The following is a 17,948-nucleotide window of genomic DNA, read 5'->3' on the forward strand; positions in this document are numbered from 1 at the left end:
AGCCTCAAAGGCCTAGCTCAGATCTGGCGCACTCTCATGTCTGCCACGTTCTTTTGGCCAAAGCAAGTCAACAGAGCGGGAAGAAGATTCCATCCCTTTGTGGTAGGAGCTGTGAATCCACACTGAAAAGGAAGGGTGGAGAAATGGGGCCATTTCAGCAATTCATCGACCATAGTCATTGAGGTCAAATATTTTTATCCATCTCCTTGGAATGAGAATGTGGAAGGACATTGGAACTAAGCTTATTTTATTTTCCTTTGTAGACAACAAGGAAGATGTCGGAGTTTTCTGTTTAGATCAACAACTTCAAATTTTCAGCATGGAAAATTCCGAGAAGACAGAAGTGGTTCTCCTTGCTTGTGGTTCCTTTAATCCTGTCACCAACATGCACCTTAGGTTGTTTGAGCTGGCCAAGGACTACATGAATGCAACAGGTAGGGACAGCAACCGAACCTGATAATGGGGCCCAGGATACCTACCAAAGTAGGTCCCTCTTCCCTGCCCATCTCCCCTAAGGTGGGCGGGCCATAAACTTCCTGTGAGAGGCGCCCTCCCTGTGGAGGAGAGGAGCAGCCTCGTCTCCCGAGACAAAGGGATGCTGAGAAGCCTCCGAACAAACGGGTCTTGCTAAGTGGCCCTGGTTTACTGAACTGCCTCATACTCTGACCTGCCATATTTCTCCACAGCTGTCTACCCTTCATGGAACCTAGCATAGAAATACTCAGGTTTAACTGTTTTGGGGGCTCTTCATTTCCTTTTGGTGGCTCCTATGTCACATAAACCTATTAAATAAATTTGTATGTTTTTCTCCTGCTAATATGTCTTTGTCAGATTGATTTTCAGACCCAACCAAGGACCCTAAAAGGTGGAAAATCCTCTCTCCACATTCACACAGTGTTACTTTGTTTTGTTACATAAATGATCATGCTATATGTGATAGATAGGGGGATGGGTGCTCAGACTCACTAATAACAAGGATTACTAAACGAAAACTAAGTAAACTCAGATAAAACTAATAGAACTAAAATTTTAAATGAGATCAATTTTGCCCATCACATTGACATTCTTAAACTTGATAGTATATGGTATCAGAGCTTGGGGAGAAATGGACTCTTATGTACACTATAGGTGGACAGTAACGCTTTTCACAGGGCAACTTGACAATATCAATCAAAATGTAAACTGTACTGGGGAATGGGGAGTATTTAATGGGTACAGAGTTTCAGTTGGGGAAGATGAAAATGTTCTGGAGATGGTGGTGACGGCTATACAGCAGTGTGCACGTACTTAATGCCACTGAACTGTGCACCTAAAATGGTCAATTTTATGTGTATTTAACCACATTTATAAGTGAGTGAATGAATGAATAAAGAAAGAAACCACCCTGAATTCCTGCTTAAAAAAATAAGGGGATCTGTGATTATAAAACCAGATTGATATGTCCTGTGTGTGAAATCTAATTTGTTACACCTCATATCAAATCTTAACTCTTCATCCAGGAAAGTTTAGAGTTATCAAAGGCATAATATCTCCAGTTGGTGATGCATATAAGAAGAAAGGACTCATCTCTGCCCATCATCGAGTTATCATGGCAGAACTTGCCACCAAGAATTCAAGATGGGTGGAAGTTGATACCTGGGAGAGTCTTCAGAAGGAGTGGATAGAGACTGTGAAGGTGCTAAGGTATTCTTGGTGAAATCGACTGTCAGTTCCGTGGAAATGGTTGGGGGCCTGTGTGGCTTTTGCTGTTTCAGTGCTGCCTCTGTCTGTGAACATACAGATTTTTAAGACTGTCTCTAGGTTAAAAAGGCTCAGGTTATGCCATTCCTGTGTGAGGCGTGGAGCCCATCCACCGAGCAGGGGGTCCCTTAGCCTTTATGTCTTTTGTTTTAAGATTTTTGCACACATTGCTATGTAATTTTCTGTTAGAGAATGGCTTGATCTGTCTCTGCCACAAATAAGAAAGGCAAAATTGTAAGATAATATTATTGTCATCAATCTTCTTAGGTGTAAAATAGAGAGGCAGGTCATTTAGGGAAGAAAACCGTGGTGCTCAGTCAAGGACAGACTTGATTTTGTGTGCTGCTTCCGTGACATTATAGGGCTTGTCACAAATCTGTGTTCATACCTTTGAAATAATTCCAGTTAAGGATTCAGAAACCAGAGTGAGTAATACCTAGTTATTATGTAATAATATCTCGTGTATAAAATAAGAGGGCTTTCTAAAAGACCTGTCTAATGTCTTTCCTTAGTGTTCTGAACCTTCTGGTTCTGACTGGATCAGTTGGGGTTCAGATAGGAATTGGAAACTACTCCGGGTGTTTGGAGCAAAGTGTTAAAAGGGCTGGAGGAATGGAAGTTGGGTTTGTTTCAAGGTCACACCTTATTAGCTGCACTCGGAGTTCAAGAAACTGTTCCTGACTGACCGCTGACACCAGTGCTGGTCTTACCCTGCCCCGTCTCCTAAAGTTGGTGATGGGACTGCAGAGAACAGTCCAGCCACCGTACTCACACCGAGAGACTGCTTGTCAGGCTCCAAAGGGCAGGAAGATGGCCTCTGCTCTCTTCTTCCTTCCCAGTCTCTCATGAGTGAATCTCATCAGCAACATCTCAGTCACATCCAGTCCGCTGTGAGGACCTCTGGGGGCGTAGTTAGGGTAGGACGGGACCCTGAGCCAACAGACAGTATCTAGCACCGCAAATCCCCAAGAAGATTTACTTTGCAGGCTTGGCAGGGAGAAGAATCCGCCTTTTCACTGGCCAGAAATTCTCCCATCAGACACCAGGCTCCTGCATCCCCACCGTACCACCTAGCCCTCTGGTCTCTAGCTCCACGTAACCTTATTGTCCATTACATATTCACTCAGCTACTCAAGAGGGAAGGGACTAAGGGGAACAAAAGACCCATTGGACTCCCACAAGTGTAGTTCATGTTACTTAGGTAACTTCTCACAACTGTAAAGCAGTGGCGTTCTCCTGTCAGAACAAAGGTAACAGATCCTGCCTGTGGTCCCTTCCTTATAGGCTTCATACTTGCCCCTCTCTAGGACCTGACCTTTTCCTTGGCATTGTAGTTCTTGTTACCACGTCAAACCACACACTTTACGTGGTCAAGAGCATGGGCTATGAAGCCAGACTGCAGGGTTCAAATCCTGGCTCCGCTACTTTTAAGCTAAATGACCTTGGCAAATGAGCGCTCTCCTCTCAGAGAGGACAACAAACAGTTCTGATAGGATGGTGGCAGTAATACAGTTTGCTTCATAATAACGAAAACCTTCCTTGATATTGAAGGCCTCCCATGTCCCAAGGACTGTGCTGGGGGCTGGAGTTGCAGTTCTGAGGCTTTGCTTCCCCTGCATGATGGCAGTGCTACTCTTAACCAATAGTACTTATGACGCGGGATGTTGAGAAGATTTAATCATATAATCCATGCAAAGGACTTAGTATAGTGCTTAACACATACAAATAAGTAATGTTAACTCAGTGCTTAACACATAGTAATTAATGTTAACTCTTATTATTATGACACAGACACATAAAGTTTAGAATAGTAATAGCTACCATTTGTTGTGTTCCCAGGATTTCCTTTCTTTCAATTCCCTGAAGCCAGTACCCAGCAGTACAGAGTGGTCAGCATCCATTCTGACTGGTCAGGCACCGTCCAGCCTTTAACAGTGGGTCAGAGGCTCTTAGGCATCTCAGAGGGACGATACTTCAGTTGAGCTTAGTGAGAAAGCAGAATGTTCTATTGCTTTGTCGGCATACAGGTACCATCAAGAGAAACTGGAGGCTGGGAGCTGTGATCGTCAGCAGGACTCACCTGTGCTGGAAAGGCCTGGACAGAAGAGGAAGTGGGTTGAACAAAGACAAGATTATAGTCAGAAGAAGCCCCTAGAGCCAAGAAAAGGTCTGTATGATTTACCAGGACTTTCTGACTAGAGGTGATAGGATTCTAGAGCTCAGCAAGCCCACTTTATGTTTTCATTTCATATTCAGTATGTGTGGGTGCCTGGAAAATCCCCTTGTTTTATGACAGGAAGGACAGAGAAGTAAAGGTACCCCAAGCTTAGTTCTCTTTAACTTGTGAGGTGTCCTGGATCTCTTTGGAGAATCTGAGTTAGGTCAGTACTTTGACCTCTAGCCAGAAGAACACACACACACATTCGTTTTGATGCAAGGGGTTACTGGGAGAGCAAACCCCGAAGCTGTGTTCTCCTCCCCAGGTGTGCCAAAGGTAATGCTGCTGTGTGGGGCAGATTTCTTGGAGTCCTTCGGAGTTCCTAATCTGTGGAAGAGTGAGGATATTGCCCAAATCGTGGAAGAGTATGGGCTCGTCTGTATTACTCGGGCTGGAAATGATGCCCAGAAATTCATCTATGAATCCGATGTGCTATGGAAACATCAGAACAACATTCACCTGGTGGATGAATGGATCACCAACGACATCTCAGCCACAAAGATCCGGCGGGCCCTCAGAAGGGGCCAGAGCATTCGCTACTTGGTACCAGATCTTGTCCAGGAATATATTGAAAAGTATAACTTGTACAGCCCCGAGAGTGAAGAGAGGAATGTCGGGGTGATCCTGGCTCCTTTGCAGAGAAATGCTGCCGAAGCTAACTCGTAAGAAATTCCGCAGCACAGTGTGGACCTCCCCTTGGGAATCTGAAACAATCCGGTATTAGCGGGGAGAGGAACTGTGATCCTGTTTCATAAATTAAAGCTTAAAATTTCAGTAAAAATCAGTAGTAAATTAAAATCAGGTTTATCTTTTTATCAGAAATTGCTAAGATGAATGTTTTCAATATGGTCTTATTTACAGATCCTTTATCTGTAAAACAAGAGATGAACAGCATTAACCAGAACATTAATCAAACTAACTGCAAATTAGAAGTCAAAAGGACATCCTGACTTTACCACATAAGCCAAGTGTGGAAAGCAAGAGTCCATTTAAAATCCTAACTTCAGTTATGAAGGGAACTAACATTTTATGCATGCCTGTTTCTAGGCAGTCTTCATGGAGGGTAGCCGAGGAAGTAAGTCTTAAAATTGTGCTTTTGTACAATGCACCACTGATCAGTCATCGCCAGCTATTCAAGATAACAGGTTGTGAATGTGCCTGGCAGAAACTTGATGCCAATAGTTCGTTCTCTCTGGCACATATCAGAGAGGCACACACCTGCCTGGAGCTTCCCCTTTGGTGTCTGGGAGAGGGGTCCAAGCCCTCAGATGTTGGATAGGTACATCAGTGTTTCTGATGCCCACCAGAGGTAGAGAGCCCCTGCCTTACATGTCCTACACACTCTCTTAGCCTGCTGTGGCTCGTGTTCTAGCCCTAGCCATCCGCCACCTTTTATTTTCAGGAACAACTTCAGCGATGACATCACACTAGTTGGAAGAGAGAGAACTATGGAGAATGAGGAGTCTTATTAAAAGGTTTTAAGTATCAGTGCTCTTAGCCTTTATTGATAGCCCAGTAATCAAAAGATGGAGACCCTAAGAACATGAGAAATGCCGCAGTGGGTCAGCCCAGCAGCTCCTCCCGTTCAGAATTGTGAGCATTGATGAATGGCTTGTGGAGGAATTCCCATGATCTCAATCTAAACTCCTGAATTTCTGAACAGCCCTGCTGGTTCTGTTTCAGCCCACCGTGAATCAGCACTTTGTAAATTTTAGCAGAAAATGGGTCTGTTTTGTTTTTTTTCTTCTTATCCTTGTGTATGGCTTTTAGCCAGAGTAGGACTCCCAAATAAGAAATGAATCCCAGTTGTATGTAACAAATACAAGCTTTTTACATGGTTTGATATTGATTAAAATTTTGTTGAAGTTTTATCAATTGGTAAAAACAAAAAGACCAGAAATAACTTTTTATATAGTTTTATGGTTTGTACAAATCATTCTGTGGTAGAAATATGACTAAAGTTAAATTTCTAATGAAAACAATTTACCTTTTTACAATTTATATTTGAAACTTCACATTACACTACTCAAACCTACACTAAATTGAAAAGTTTACCTTTTTACAGTTTTTATTTCAGACCTACACTATAAATCATTAAGGATTTATAACTGCAATGTACTTACAACTGTGTAATTTAATTGTATAGGAAGGTCTGAATCCAGTTTAAAAAGTTAAATGATAAAGTTGGCAAATGTAAATGCTGCATCTCCTGATTTGTCCTTACTAAAGCTGGCAGGCTGACTTCCCAGAGAGCCAGGAAGTAGTGCAATGCCTGACCCCACGGGTGTCAGTCTCTGCAGAATGAATGACAGGATCTCAGCGCAGAGAGATGAGGGACTTTCTTCCCTGCCTTAGCTTTTTGGAGTTGAAGAGTTGGGGCAGTACTGAAAAACAGAAGTCTAGAAGCAGAGAAAGCTACCAAAATTTAACTTTGATTTCTTCTCATGGAAAACTATATTTCGTTCATCTGAAGTATGTGTAAACTGCAAGTTTCCAATGCCAGAAATTTCTCTTATACTAGGTAGGTGCCTTCCTACCTAGAAGTACCCACCCTGCTCAGCTGTTAGTATATTGACCTCAGGACCCGCTGCATAAGCAGGTGGGGACCCTCCCAGGAGACCTGGTAATAATGATACTTTTGTGCTCTTTGTTGATCAACAGCTTTGCACACAGAACGAGTTAGCTTGGCTCTTTGTGCTACTACCAAGGATGCTGCTAATGCCACAGCATAATAACCTAGTTTGGGGTGTCCTCAAGGACAGAACTCCCTCTTCAGATAATGGAAATCAGAACAATGAACTTCACCGGAGAATAAATAGTAACAACTGTTGTGACTTCCGCTGAAGAAGAGGAAACTGCCATTATTTATTCCCTATCATGACTTTTTCATAATTTGCTTGTGTAATACAAATTTAGAGTTGAGGAAATATGTAAAGCTGCTGTTTTGTTTGTTTGATGCTGGTGTTTTTTATTTGTTGTACTCCTTTACCCCTTACATTGTACAATTTGCAGCAAATGAACTTATAGTAAAAGGCCTTGACTGGCAGCTTCATTCAGCTGTACATACTACATATGGAGAGATTTTTTTGTTTCTTACCTGTTTAGTGGTTAAGTGTGTGGACAGCAAACAGCTTGTATACGGGGAGCAGGTTCTTCTGGTCATCAAAAGATTGAGCCAAAGGGAAGTTTCCTCTCCTGGCATTCAAAGGATGCTCTTCCTTATTCCTGATTCTCCAGGACCTCACCACAGAGTGGGAGGCATCCCCTCCAGGTCCACTTGCGTGGCAGTGACAGGGTTGCTATTTTCCTTTCCCCAAGCTCGGGGAGCATTGTGAGGTAGGCTCCTTCAACATTTCTTTCTGGGTGCTTCGGGACATTCATTTCTTTGCCATTGTTTCCAAAGGCCTCTTGATCTAAAACGTTCACTGTGGCATCCGCCCAACTGTAAGGATGTACAAGCAGCATGTGCCTGAAATCTGGAGCTCACTAGTGGTCCTTTTTGCCCTTTGTAATGCTGACACTTTCTGAGCACCTACTGTGTGCTGGGCATGTGCTAATGAGTGCCGTACAGAGAGGCTGGGCATGTCTAAGTGACTAGTGGGAAGGCTGGAATGAGCAGTGTGTCTTCAGGGCCTGTGCCCATAACCTGTCTCCTCCTCATGTAACATACTAGTTTTCAGAAAATGAAATTTTAACCATATTTTGACATTTCCATCCACCCTAAGTGGATGAATACAAAAAAAAAAAACCACTTTGAATAGTATTGATAGTCTGATGGTGACAAGTGATGTGTTCAGTCCACACAGGACGAAGTTGAACTTGCCCAGTGTTGTCAATTCCTCGCCTCTAGGGCAGTATACGCCCAGGGGGATGAGGTGGCATGAGCCATAACTCCTCCTAACCAGCAAAGAAAGAAAACGCACCCAGGTGCCCATGCTAGGACCATATGGCCACCTTGCAGCACTGTGGCCTGAGAACGGAAGCAGCTTTCCTGGGAGGCAGAGTTCTTGTGCCAGGCCTGCCAGCCAGCCGACTGGGGAGTCATTTGACTGAGTCCTTTTCTGGAAGTAACACTGTCATCTCTGAGGCCCCTTCTAGCTCAGATGTTGTTGGGCCTGATGGAGGGTTGCACGGGCTCCTCACAGCTCTGAGCTGCCACCTGTCTCCCTCCTGTAAGAGCAGGACGCATTTGTTAGAACAGCAGCATGCAATGCGCAGGGGACAGCACGCAAGTACAACACAGCCTCTGCTGCCAGGTGGCCTGCAGTTAGTGGGAGAAAAAAATACTGCACTTTGAGCATGTGCAAGGGACTGTCCAGAACCACTGGAAGGTTCCCTGAAACTCCATGCCCTCAGGCCCTGCAGGACAGGAAACCAGGAGGGACAGCATTGGGGTGGGAGCAAGGGGGAGTTCCTTACATTACAAATTATTTGTCATTTATCTGAAGTTCATGAGTCCTGTTTCTGTTTTGCTTTTTGGCCAACTCCAGTGACCTTGGGTGGGAGAAACAACGCAGGAGGAGGCATGGAGAAGAGCATTCCTTCCACTGGGGGCTCCGCAAGCAAACAGGCCCCACTGAGGCTGAGCATGTGGGATGGGCTGTGGGGCGCAGGAGGAGGGGAGCTCTGTATGTCCCAGAGAAGGTTTCTGACCTGTTGCAGTGGTGCCTGCCACAAGGTGGGGAATTCCCATTCCCAGGGAAGATCCCTCCCTTGATGAAACTGCCACCCCAATTTCATCATAGAATTCAGATCTATTTCTGCCCCAAATGTCTTACCAAGTCTAAATGACTACAGCAGACAAGAGTTTCCCAAATCAAGTCAAACTGCCTGATAGGTTTTTCCAAACCAGTGGGTAACATGACACAAATTGCATTTTAAAACACTAAGGAAAATAAACGAAGACAAAATAGGGACAATAGTATAATAATAGTGTCATGGTGATAAGAGTCCATACATATCACCCAACCTGAATCAACGTTCTGCCACTCCTGCTTCATCTGCACCATGTTTTCTGTTTTGCTGGAGTCTTTTAAATCAAGTGTCAGGTATGTGGTTTCAGTGTGAGGAGTGCTTGAATCTAATTTGTATGTTAAAACAATTGCACTAAAGACTAGCATGAGGATCTAAGAAGCAAAGGAGAGTCAATGAAGAAAGGAGGTGTTTTTAAAAACATCATTTGGCCTCACCCAGTTGGCCTGAAGTTCTCAAGAAAAGCAGTTTTGTGGGAAATCAGTTGGAATGTGTAAGATCCCGATTTCAAAGGCCTTGCTGGCATCTTTCCCTCCACAGCAGAGTATAGAATGCAAGGCCGAAGGGCCTGGTGGTCTTCATCCCAGCTCAGGGAAGCACAGGCCTAACCTAACCTTCTTCAACAGGCCCAAAGTTTCTCTTGATGAATAGGCTTTAAAATAGTACAGCTAAAAGTATCAGTTACCAAAGCAGAAGATCTGGGTTTCCAGTCACAATATTTTTGTTGAAAGAATAGTACTCATGAAATAGTATTTTAACATACAGTAAGTATCTTCAGAGAGTTAGGCATGCTTAGAACTGAACCACTGTTAGCTTGTGCCCTCAACTAGGCTAAAAAAGGGAAATAAGTTGCTTAAGGAGATGAGGGTAACTTGATTTTGCTTACTGTTTATATCAGGATGTTTTCCACTTCAAGTAGCAGGAAGCTCAACTCCCCAGTGGTTTAAACAATAAGGACATTTATACCCAGAAGTACAGACAGAGGGCAGGATCCAGGGTTTGTGGGTACAGGGAATCAACAGTGACATCAAGGACGCAGGTTCCTTCCATTCTACTGTCCTGGTCCCTGTGCCCCAATTCTGGTGCCCCTTGAATTGCAGAATGGTCACCAGTAATAAGGCCTCCTTGTTCATGTTCAGAAGTGGGAAAAGGCTGGCTCCCCAAGGCTCTTTGTTGAACTCAAACAAGCATTTCCAGCAGCTTTATCAAAATGATCATCATATCTCACTGGCTGATTCAAATTCACGTAAGCCTGCTTGTCCCTAAAACCAATCACTGGCAAAGGAGGTAGGATTTCTGTGATTGGCTTGGCCTCAAACTAATGCAGGTCTTACCCCTGGAAATGGGCCACGCTCCTTGATGGCGCTGCTGCCTTGCGTCAGGGAGAGGAGGTCTGGCTGCTATGAAGCTCACCATAACGTCCACACCAACCTGCTGGGTCACTATCACACTCCATCAAGTGACAGAGAGTGGTTCCACTCCAAGCAGCCCTCATTAGTTCCCATCCATCACTGTCTAGGAGGAGCCGTGTTTGTAAACATCATTGGGATGTCATCTTGGCTATAACTTCATGGTTCAGTTTGCCAGTATCAAATTGAAGGAAAGAAAGGGCTCAAATTGGGCCAAATAAATTTCTCCCTCCTTTTCTTTGCAGACATAACTTTTGGTTCTTGTCTGGAAAAAAGATCTCAGAATCGCAGAGGAGAAAGTTACTCTTTATCCCATGGCAAGTCCAATCTATGTCCCCTTCAACTGCATTCCAACCTTATCCATAATAGATGGCCCTTGCTCAAGCTGGCAAAGAGCCATACCAACCAGCACAAATGCTAAATTAGTTATTTCTTCAGCTTACTTTCAGGCCAACATTTATAACAATAAGACTTTAAGGGTAGGAAGTAAGTATGATTTTTCCATATCCTGTTCCCTTAGTCATCTGGAATTTGAACAAACTTCATGCTCCAGGAATCTGGTCAGAGTTCATGGTTCTATACCCATTAAATGGCAAGGGACAGCTAATCCCAGGACTTGATATCAGCCTGCCATATCCCACCAAAGGAATCAATGTTGTGTAAGAATCAACAGCCTCATTCTGGGCAAGGTGATGTCACACCTGTTTCAGAAATTGTGAATTAGTGGACTTAGTGATGTTAACAGCATTTCAACGTTTGCAGATATTTAATATCCTATTAAGTAGGCACTTGATATCCTCTTAAGGAAAATTTGCCTCCAAAGTTTAATCTGTAACAACTGTTTAGAAAGAACCACAACTACAGGTTTTTTTAGATAACCATTACAAACATAAAAATTGTGTACAAACTGAAATGTCTGTGTACTGATCCTCAAAGGAAATAAGACCTCAGTTTTAAATGGGAAAAAAAGGTGTTTCTCCTTTGGAAAAAGGTTGTAGCTATTAACTCAACAAACATTTCTGGAGCACTTGTCAGGCACTATGCTAGACCCTTGGGGATGCTGTAAAGGTGAATGAGATGAACATGGTCTGCCCTTGACACTTAAATGAAAAAGGTAGTCAATAGAAAACCAAAAAAAGATAATTATGGATTATGATCATTATGAAGGAAGTAAGCAGAGACATAATGCTGAGTGAATGTAAATTGGAAGTGTAGCTGAACCTGAGCAATGCAAGGGTTAGGGGGACTGACCCGATGCAGTTGAAAATCTACATGTAACTTCTGGCTTCCCAACAATGTAATTACTAATAGCCTATGGTATTAACTGGAAGCCTTACTGATAACATAAGCAGTTGATTAACACATATTTTGTATGTCATATACATTATATAATGTATGTGTACATACCATATATGAGCTTACATGTTATGTAAGCCAGAGAAAAAATGTTAATATCATAAAGAAGAGAAAATACATTCAGAATACTATACTGTATTTATCAATATCATAAGTTTATGTCATCTGTTTACAAGATGAATCACCTGTCAGCACCTACATCAATATTGTCTTATGTGATACAAAACGCTGTAGATATTATATGTATTATTAACACTAGACATCAAAAATAAAAAGATAATATGAAAAAAATTCTATTTATAGGTAAAATGAGTCATACATTGATAACAAAGCAGTAGTGATAGGATTGCTTCATGCTAGCCTTGTGAAATTGATATAATGGTTCACAGTAGCCTAAGCCTTACACTAATGAAAGGTTATGAAAATTTTATGGCATATAATATTACAGTGATATTCATTACATACTATTGGAAACATCATTATATATTTTTTAAACCACTTGTGATGATAGGCAGTTTCTCCAGTTATAAGAGCATGTGGCATCCTGTATGGTAATATAATTCTTTAAAGCAAAGTTATAAAACAGTAAGAAAACTAACATGTAATTAACTTTATATTAACTATCACTCACCTTATGCCTATGTAAGGCTATGCACTTCCATACAAGTCTCACACATGATGTTCTATATGATGAATACTTAGGAGATGGGGATGACATAGATACAAAAACATCTCATATAGTTCTTGCCGTACAGTTATTAGATTTTAACATACAGGATTAAAGGATTAAAGATGGTGGACTAGGAAGGCAAGATGGAAACCTCCTCCCAAAAACATAAAAGAAGAAAATACAGCAAATGCAAATAGACCTGAAAACAACCTGGTCACTGCAGAACAGACCCCCTACACCTGAGGAAGAAGGAGGACCATACAGAAAGGGTGAGGTGGCAAAGCCAAGATCAAGAGGGACCCAAGCCCTCCCCCCAACAGACATGCTCTGTCACTCCTGAGACCCAAAGCAGAGGTGGCGGTTTGAAAGAAGGGCCAGCAGGGGGAGGGGTACCAGAAGAGACAAGGGTTGGACAGAACTCTCTCAGGAGAAAGGGCAGGTGGAGGATACCTCCCCAGCCCGTCCTCAGCCCAACCGATCAAGAACTCTCAGGAGCCCTGGATGCTCCATCCCCCTTGCTGGCAATGCAGCCTGAGGCTCCGCCCTGGGAGCACTGCCAACATACAATCCACTTGGCCTAGCAGCAGCAGCAGCAGATTTTGCTGCCTAGCAGGCAGAGGGAGACTCTCCCAGCTTGCTTGGTTCTATTTTAGCCCAACTGGAGAGGTGCCTGGAGGAGCCAGCCTCAAGAGCGACTTCCTCCGTGAAGGTGTTTGAACCCAGTGCTGGAAGTCCAGCCAGGGCACATTGTCCTGCCCACCCCGTAAGCCCTGCAGCCCTGCTGTTGCTGCAGGCCCACCCACAGTGAGCTCAACAGAGATTCCTGAGCTTATCATAAAGGCAGAAGCTCAAGCAAACTGACCACCCAGACTTAGACCACTACAGACGCCAGACAGAAAGGTGGCCCCATCCATAGCATGCCAATATCCAGGGCCCCTGCAAAATAGAGCCAGGCACTAGAGAGTAAAGAATCTTAGGTTTCTGGGCATCATAGCACACCTTCTTCATAAAGCCATTACTCATTAGGCCAGAGAGCATAGCAGAGACATCTAATACAAAGGAAGAAACACAGAATCCCTGACAAAATGAGCCGGCAGAGGAATTTGATCCAAACAAAACACCAGACAGAACCCCAGAAAGAGGGCTACATGAAACAGAGATCACCAATCTTCATGGTAAAGATTTCAAAATAAAAGTCATAAACATGCTCAAAGATTTACAGAGAAGTATTCAAGATCTCAGGGAGGAATTCAACAAAGAGATAGAAAATCTGAAAAAGAACCACTCAGAGATGAAGAATACAATATCTGAAATGAAACATACAATGGAGGGATTTAGAAGTAGATTATATCATGTAGAGGAAACAGGAAATGAAATAGAAATTAGATAACAGGAAAACAGAGAAGCTAATGAACAGAGAAAAAAGGATCTCTAGTAATGAAAGAATGATAAGAGAGCTGTGTGACCAATCCAAACAAAATAATATTCACATAACAGGTACCAGAAAGAGAAGAGAAAGACGAAAGGATAGAAAATCTCTTTAAGGAACTAATAGTTGAAAACTTCCCCAATCTGGGGAAGGAAATAGACACTTAGGTCATGGAAGGGCAGAGATCCCCTAACAAAAGGAACCCTAGAAAGACAATGCCAAGACATATAATAATTAAAATGGCAAAGAACAAGGATAAGGAGAGTGTGCTGAGGACAGCCAGAGAATAAAAGGTTACTTATAAAGGAAATCCCATCAGGCTATCAGCAGACTTCTCAGACGTCTACAGAAACTCTACAGGCCAGAAGGGAGTGGCATGATATATTTAAACTAAAACAGAAGGACCTCCAACCAAGAATCCTCTGCTCTGGAAAGATTATCATTAAATTTGAAGCAGGTAGTAAACAATTTCCAGATAAATAAAAGTTGAAGGAATTTGCCACCACAAAGCCAGTCTTACACAATATGTTAAAGGGATTGCTATAGATAGAAATGCTCCTAAGGCTAAATAGCTTTCACTAGTGAAAATAAACACACAGTAAAGGTAGTAGATCAACTAATTACCAAGCAAGTACAAAATTAAAACAACAGAAGCAAAATTAACTATATACAAAATCAGTCAAGGGATACACAAAAAGTGCCGATTATGACATCTAATATAAAAAATGTGGAGGAGGAAGAGGAAGAAGAAAAAAATACCTTTAGATTGTGTTTGAACTAGAGTAATCAGCAATTTATTTAAAATAGACTATTATATAGAAAAGAAGCTATCCTTGAACCTTTGGTAACCACAAAACTAAAGCCTGCAATAAACAACACACACACAAAATTAATTAATTAAAAAAAGAGAGAACTCCAATTACAACACTGAAGAAAACCATCAATCACAAGAGAAGAGTTTAAGAGAGGAACAAAGGGACAGGAGATATAAAAAAACCGCCAACATTTTAACAATTAATAAAGTGGCAATAAGTACATATCTGTCAATAATGACCAGTCAAAATGCACCAATCAAAAGACAGAGTGCCAGAATGGATAAGGAAACAAGACCCATTTACATGCTTCCTACAGGAGACTTACTTCAGACCCAGTGACATACATAGACTAAAAGCGAAGGGATGGAAAAGGTATTCCATGCAAATAATAGGGAGAAAAAAGCAGGAGAAGCAGTACTTATATCAGACAAAATAGACTTCAAAACAAAGTGTTAAGTCTGGGGAAAGAAAATCCCGGGGCAAAATACCTCTAAAAATCTAAATCAGTCAAAGGGAGAAATAAAGTTTAAAACCTGTTTATTGCTTACAAACTGCAGTCCAGGGCCGTCTCTCTCCTCTGCTCTGGAGAAGCAAGCGAGCAAGCCAACAACCGCTCCATTTAAACTCTCAGGTTCAGACACACCTTCGGTTGCCCAGGTAATTACCCACTGATACGGAGATGAACTTCTCTCCACCCCTGAGGATATGTAAATGCACTAAAGCCAGGCAAGATATTCTGGAAATGTTACAATTTTACCCACACAAAGAAAGTCACAAGAGACAAAGAAGGACATTACATAATGATAAAGGGGTCAGTCCAACAAGAGGCTATAACCATTATAAATATCTATGCACCCAACACAGGAGCATCTACATATATGAAACAAATACTAACAGAATTAAAGGAGGAAATAGAAAGCAATGCATTCATTTTAGGAGACTTTAACAGACCACTTACATCAATAGACAGATTGACCAGATAGAATATAAATAAGGAAACAGGGGCACTGAACAATACATTAGATCAGATGGACTTAACGGATATCTACAGAACACTCCATCCAAAAGCAGCAGGATACACATTTTTTCAAGCACACATGGAACATTCTCCAGAATGGATCATATACTAGGCCACAAGAAGAGCCTCAATAAATTCTAAAGGACTGAAATTGTATCAGGCAGCTTCTCAGACCACAATGCTATGAAACTAGAAATAGATCACACAAAGAAAACAAAAAGACTTACAAACACATGGAGGCTAAACAACATGCTTCTAAATAATCAATGGATCAAGGAACAAATTAAAACAGAAATCAAGCAATACAAGGAGACAAATGAAAACAAAAACACAACAGCCCAAATCTGTGGGGTGCAGCAAAGGCAGTTTCAAGAGGAAAGTATATAGCAATACAGGCTTACCTCAAGAAACAAGAAGAATCCCAAATAAACAATTCAAATTCACAATTAAAGAAACTAGAAAAAGAAGAACAAAAGAAACCCAAAGTCAGTAGAAGGAGGGACATAATAAAGGTGAGATTTTCACTACACAACGGGTAAGTTTGCTAACTGCACAACATGATGATTATGTACTGTCCACTAAGTGGAAGTGGGTCATCATAAAGGTCTTCACACTGAGTAGGCTGAGGAGGAGGAGGCAGAGGTGGGGTTGGTCCTGCTGTCTCTGGGGTGGCAGAGGCTGAAGAGGTGAGAGTGGAGGGGAAGCAGGAGAGGCAGGCATACTTGGTGTCATTTTATGGACATTTTCTACCTTATTAATAAATGTTCTTTGTGGCATTTTTTTGCAGAACAGGGTACTTTTATCTACAGTAAAGACTTGTTGAGGCAGATATCCCTTCTCCTCAATGAATTTCATAATGGTGTCTAGGAATTTTCTGCTGCCTCTTGGTCAGTAGAAGCTGCTTTTCCTGTTATCCTAACATTTATTAAGCTACACCTCGTTCTCAAATTATCAAACCATCCTGTGTTCTCATTAAATTGGAGAGTTTAAGATCCTTCACCTTCCTTTTGCTTCAAGTCATCATATAATGACTTTGCAAGTTTTTTCAAATTGTTGCAAATCTAAAAAATTTTTTCCTATGTACTTATTGAAAAAATGCCACATATAAGTGGATGCGCATGCAGTTCAAACCCATGCTGTTCGGTCAACTGTATATCAGAAGACTGTTTTGCAAAGGTGGCTCTTGGAGATTTTTCTTTTAGACATCTGATTATTTCTGTCCAAATTCTAAACCATTTGAAAAATTAGATTAAAAAAGCAATGAATGGAGAACCAAAATAGCACTTTCATTACTGATAAAGACTAGGTTAGAAGCAGTAGCTTAGCATGAGGATAGGCAGCTGTGACAGACTTTGTGTTTTCTAAGATGGCTATTACAAGATCTCCCACCCCACCTGCTCTTCTTCCTATGTGACACTGAGAGATGAAGTCCATGTTCCCTCCTTTTGGATCTGGGTAGGCCTGTGGCGCTGGTGGAAGGGATGTTATACGCCTTCTTAGACAAAGTTATAAAAGGTGATATACAGCATCTTCCTGGTTCTCCTGGGACATTCCCTCTTAAAACCCAGCCACCCATGGTCTGAGGTTGCCCACGCAGCCTGCAGAGAAGCCCACATGGAAAAGAACCTGGCCTGTAGCCCAGAGGCCTGGCTGGGTCCCAGCTAACATAGCTGGCAGCAATTGCCTAGCCATAACACTGAGCCATTTGGGAAGTGTTTTCTCCAGCCCCGCCAACTGGAGTCAAGTCATTCCAGCTCACGTACGTGTGGCTGAGATGAGCTGTCTCCTGTGAGCCCTGCCCAAATTGCAGGGTTTTAATTTACTCCTGTGAGTAAATTAATGATTTCTGTTATTTTTACACCATTAACTTATGGGGGAAGCATAATAATTTATACAGTAACTCTCAGAGCAGCCTGCTGGAGGGAAAGTTTGGGTCTGTAAAACAAACACACTCTCAAATTCAAGTCAAAAGGGAAAAAGACAGAGTCGAAATACCATGCATTTAGAATTTTTGATAGGTTAACTCTACTTAGTTGATAAAAATGGTTCAGTGGCTGTTGTTCCTTGGGCATGCAACTTATTCCAGTTTTCCTGGAACTTTTCTATTTTTAGCAGTGAAAATTTCACATTTGGGCACTCATTCAGTCCTGGGAAACCAGAACAGGTGGTGCCCCCCACCCCATACCCACACCGCAAATTGCCCACAACCAGGCAACTCATTCCACCTCCAGAAGAAGGAAATGGGGTTTGGAAAGAGTTCGGGATGTTGAGGGAAAATTCTTCCCATGGAGAAGATGATTAGAAAAGCCTATTTTCCTAACAGTGACTTTTAAACTGGAAGCCAAAGGAGCTCACCCTGCAACAACTAGGAGAAAATCTTCCTAAAAAGAGGGCGGACCATATCGAGAGACCCTGATGAAGGAAAAGGTCTGACCTCTGCACAGAACCACCACCACAACCACACTGGGTTGCCTGGAGTTCTTGAGTCAGGGGAACAGAATGTACCACTGGTGGAGGAGTGTCCAGAAGCCAAATCAGGAG

General features: G+C 42.3%; 1 protein-coding gene and 1 long non-coding RNA gene across 4 annotated transcripts in view; one reads left to right on the forward strand and one right to left on the reverse strand.

The window, feature by feature from the left end:
• The window catches only part of NMNAT1 (nicotinamide nucleotide adenylyltransferase 1), a 21,236-nt gene extending 14,209 nt beyond the window's left edge, over positions 1-7,027 (forward strand). For 2 of the 3 annotated variants that reach the window (XM_073233165.1, XM_073233166.1), the window contains exons 3-7: positions 264-434; positions 1,500-1,683; positions 3,768-3,907; positions 4,224-4,620; positions 5,361-7,027. In XM_073233165.1, coding sequence (XP_073089266.1) covers positions 320-434; positions 1,500-1,683; positions 3,768-3,907; positions 4,224-4,620; positions 5,361-5,430 — 906 coding nt within the window. In that variant the 5' untranslated portion in view covers positions 264-319 and the 3' untranslated portion in view covers positions 5,431-7,027. The remainder of the gene's footprint in view (positions 1-263; positions 435-1,499; positions 1,684-3,767; positions 3,908-4,223; positions 4,621-5,360) is intronic. The other variant, XM_017646569.3, reaches the window with a different exon arrangement.
• The window catches only part of LOC140848817 (uncharacterized), a 60,904-nt gene continuing 49,805 nt past the window's right edge, over positions 6,850-17,948 (reverse strand). The window contains exon 2 of the long non-coding RNA XR_012129980.1: positions 6,850-8,128. This is a non-coding gene — a long non-coding RNA (uncharacterized lncRNA). The remainder of the gene's footprint in view (positions 8,129-17,948) is intronic.

This window comes from Manis javanica, chromosome 4, assembly GCF_040802235.1.
Source record: "Manis javanica isolate MJ-LG chromosome 4, MJ_LKY, whole genome shotgun sequence".
NCBI classification, from domain to species: Eukaryota; Metazoa; Chordata; class Mammalia; order Pholidota; family Manidae; genus Manis; species Manis javanica.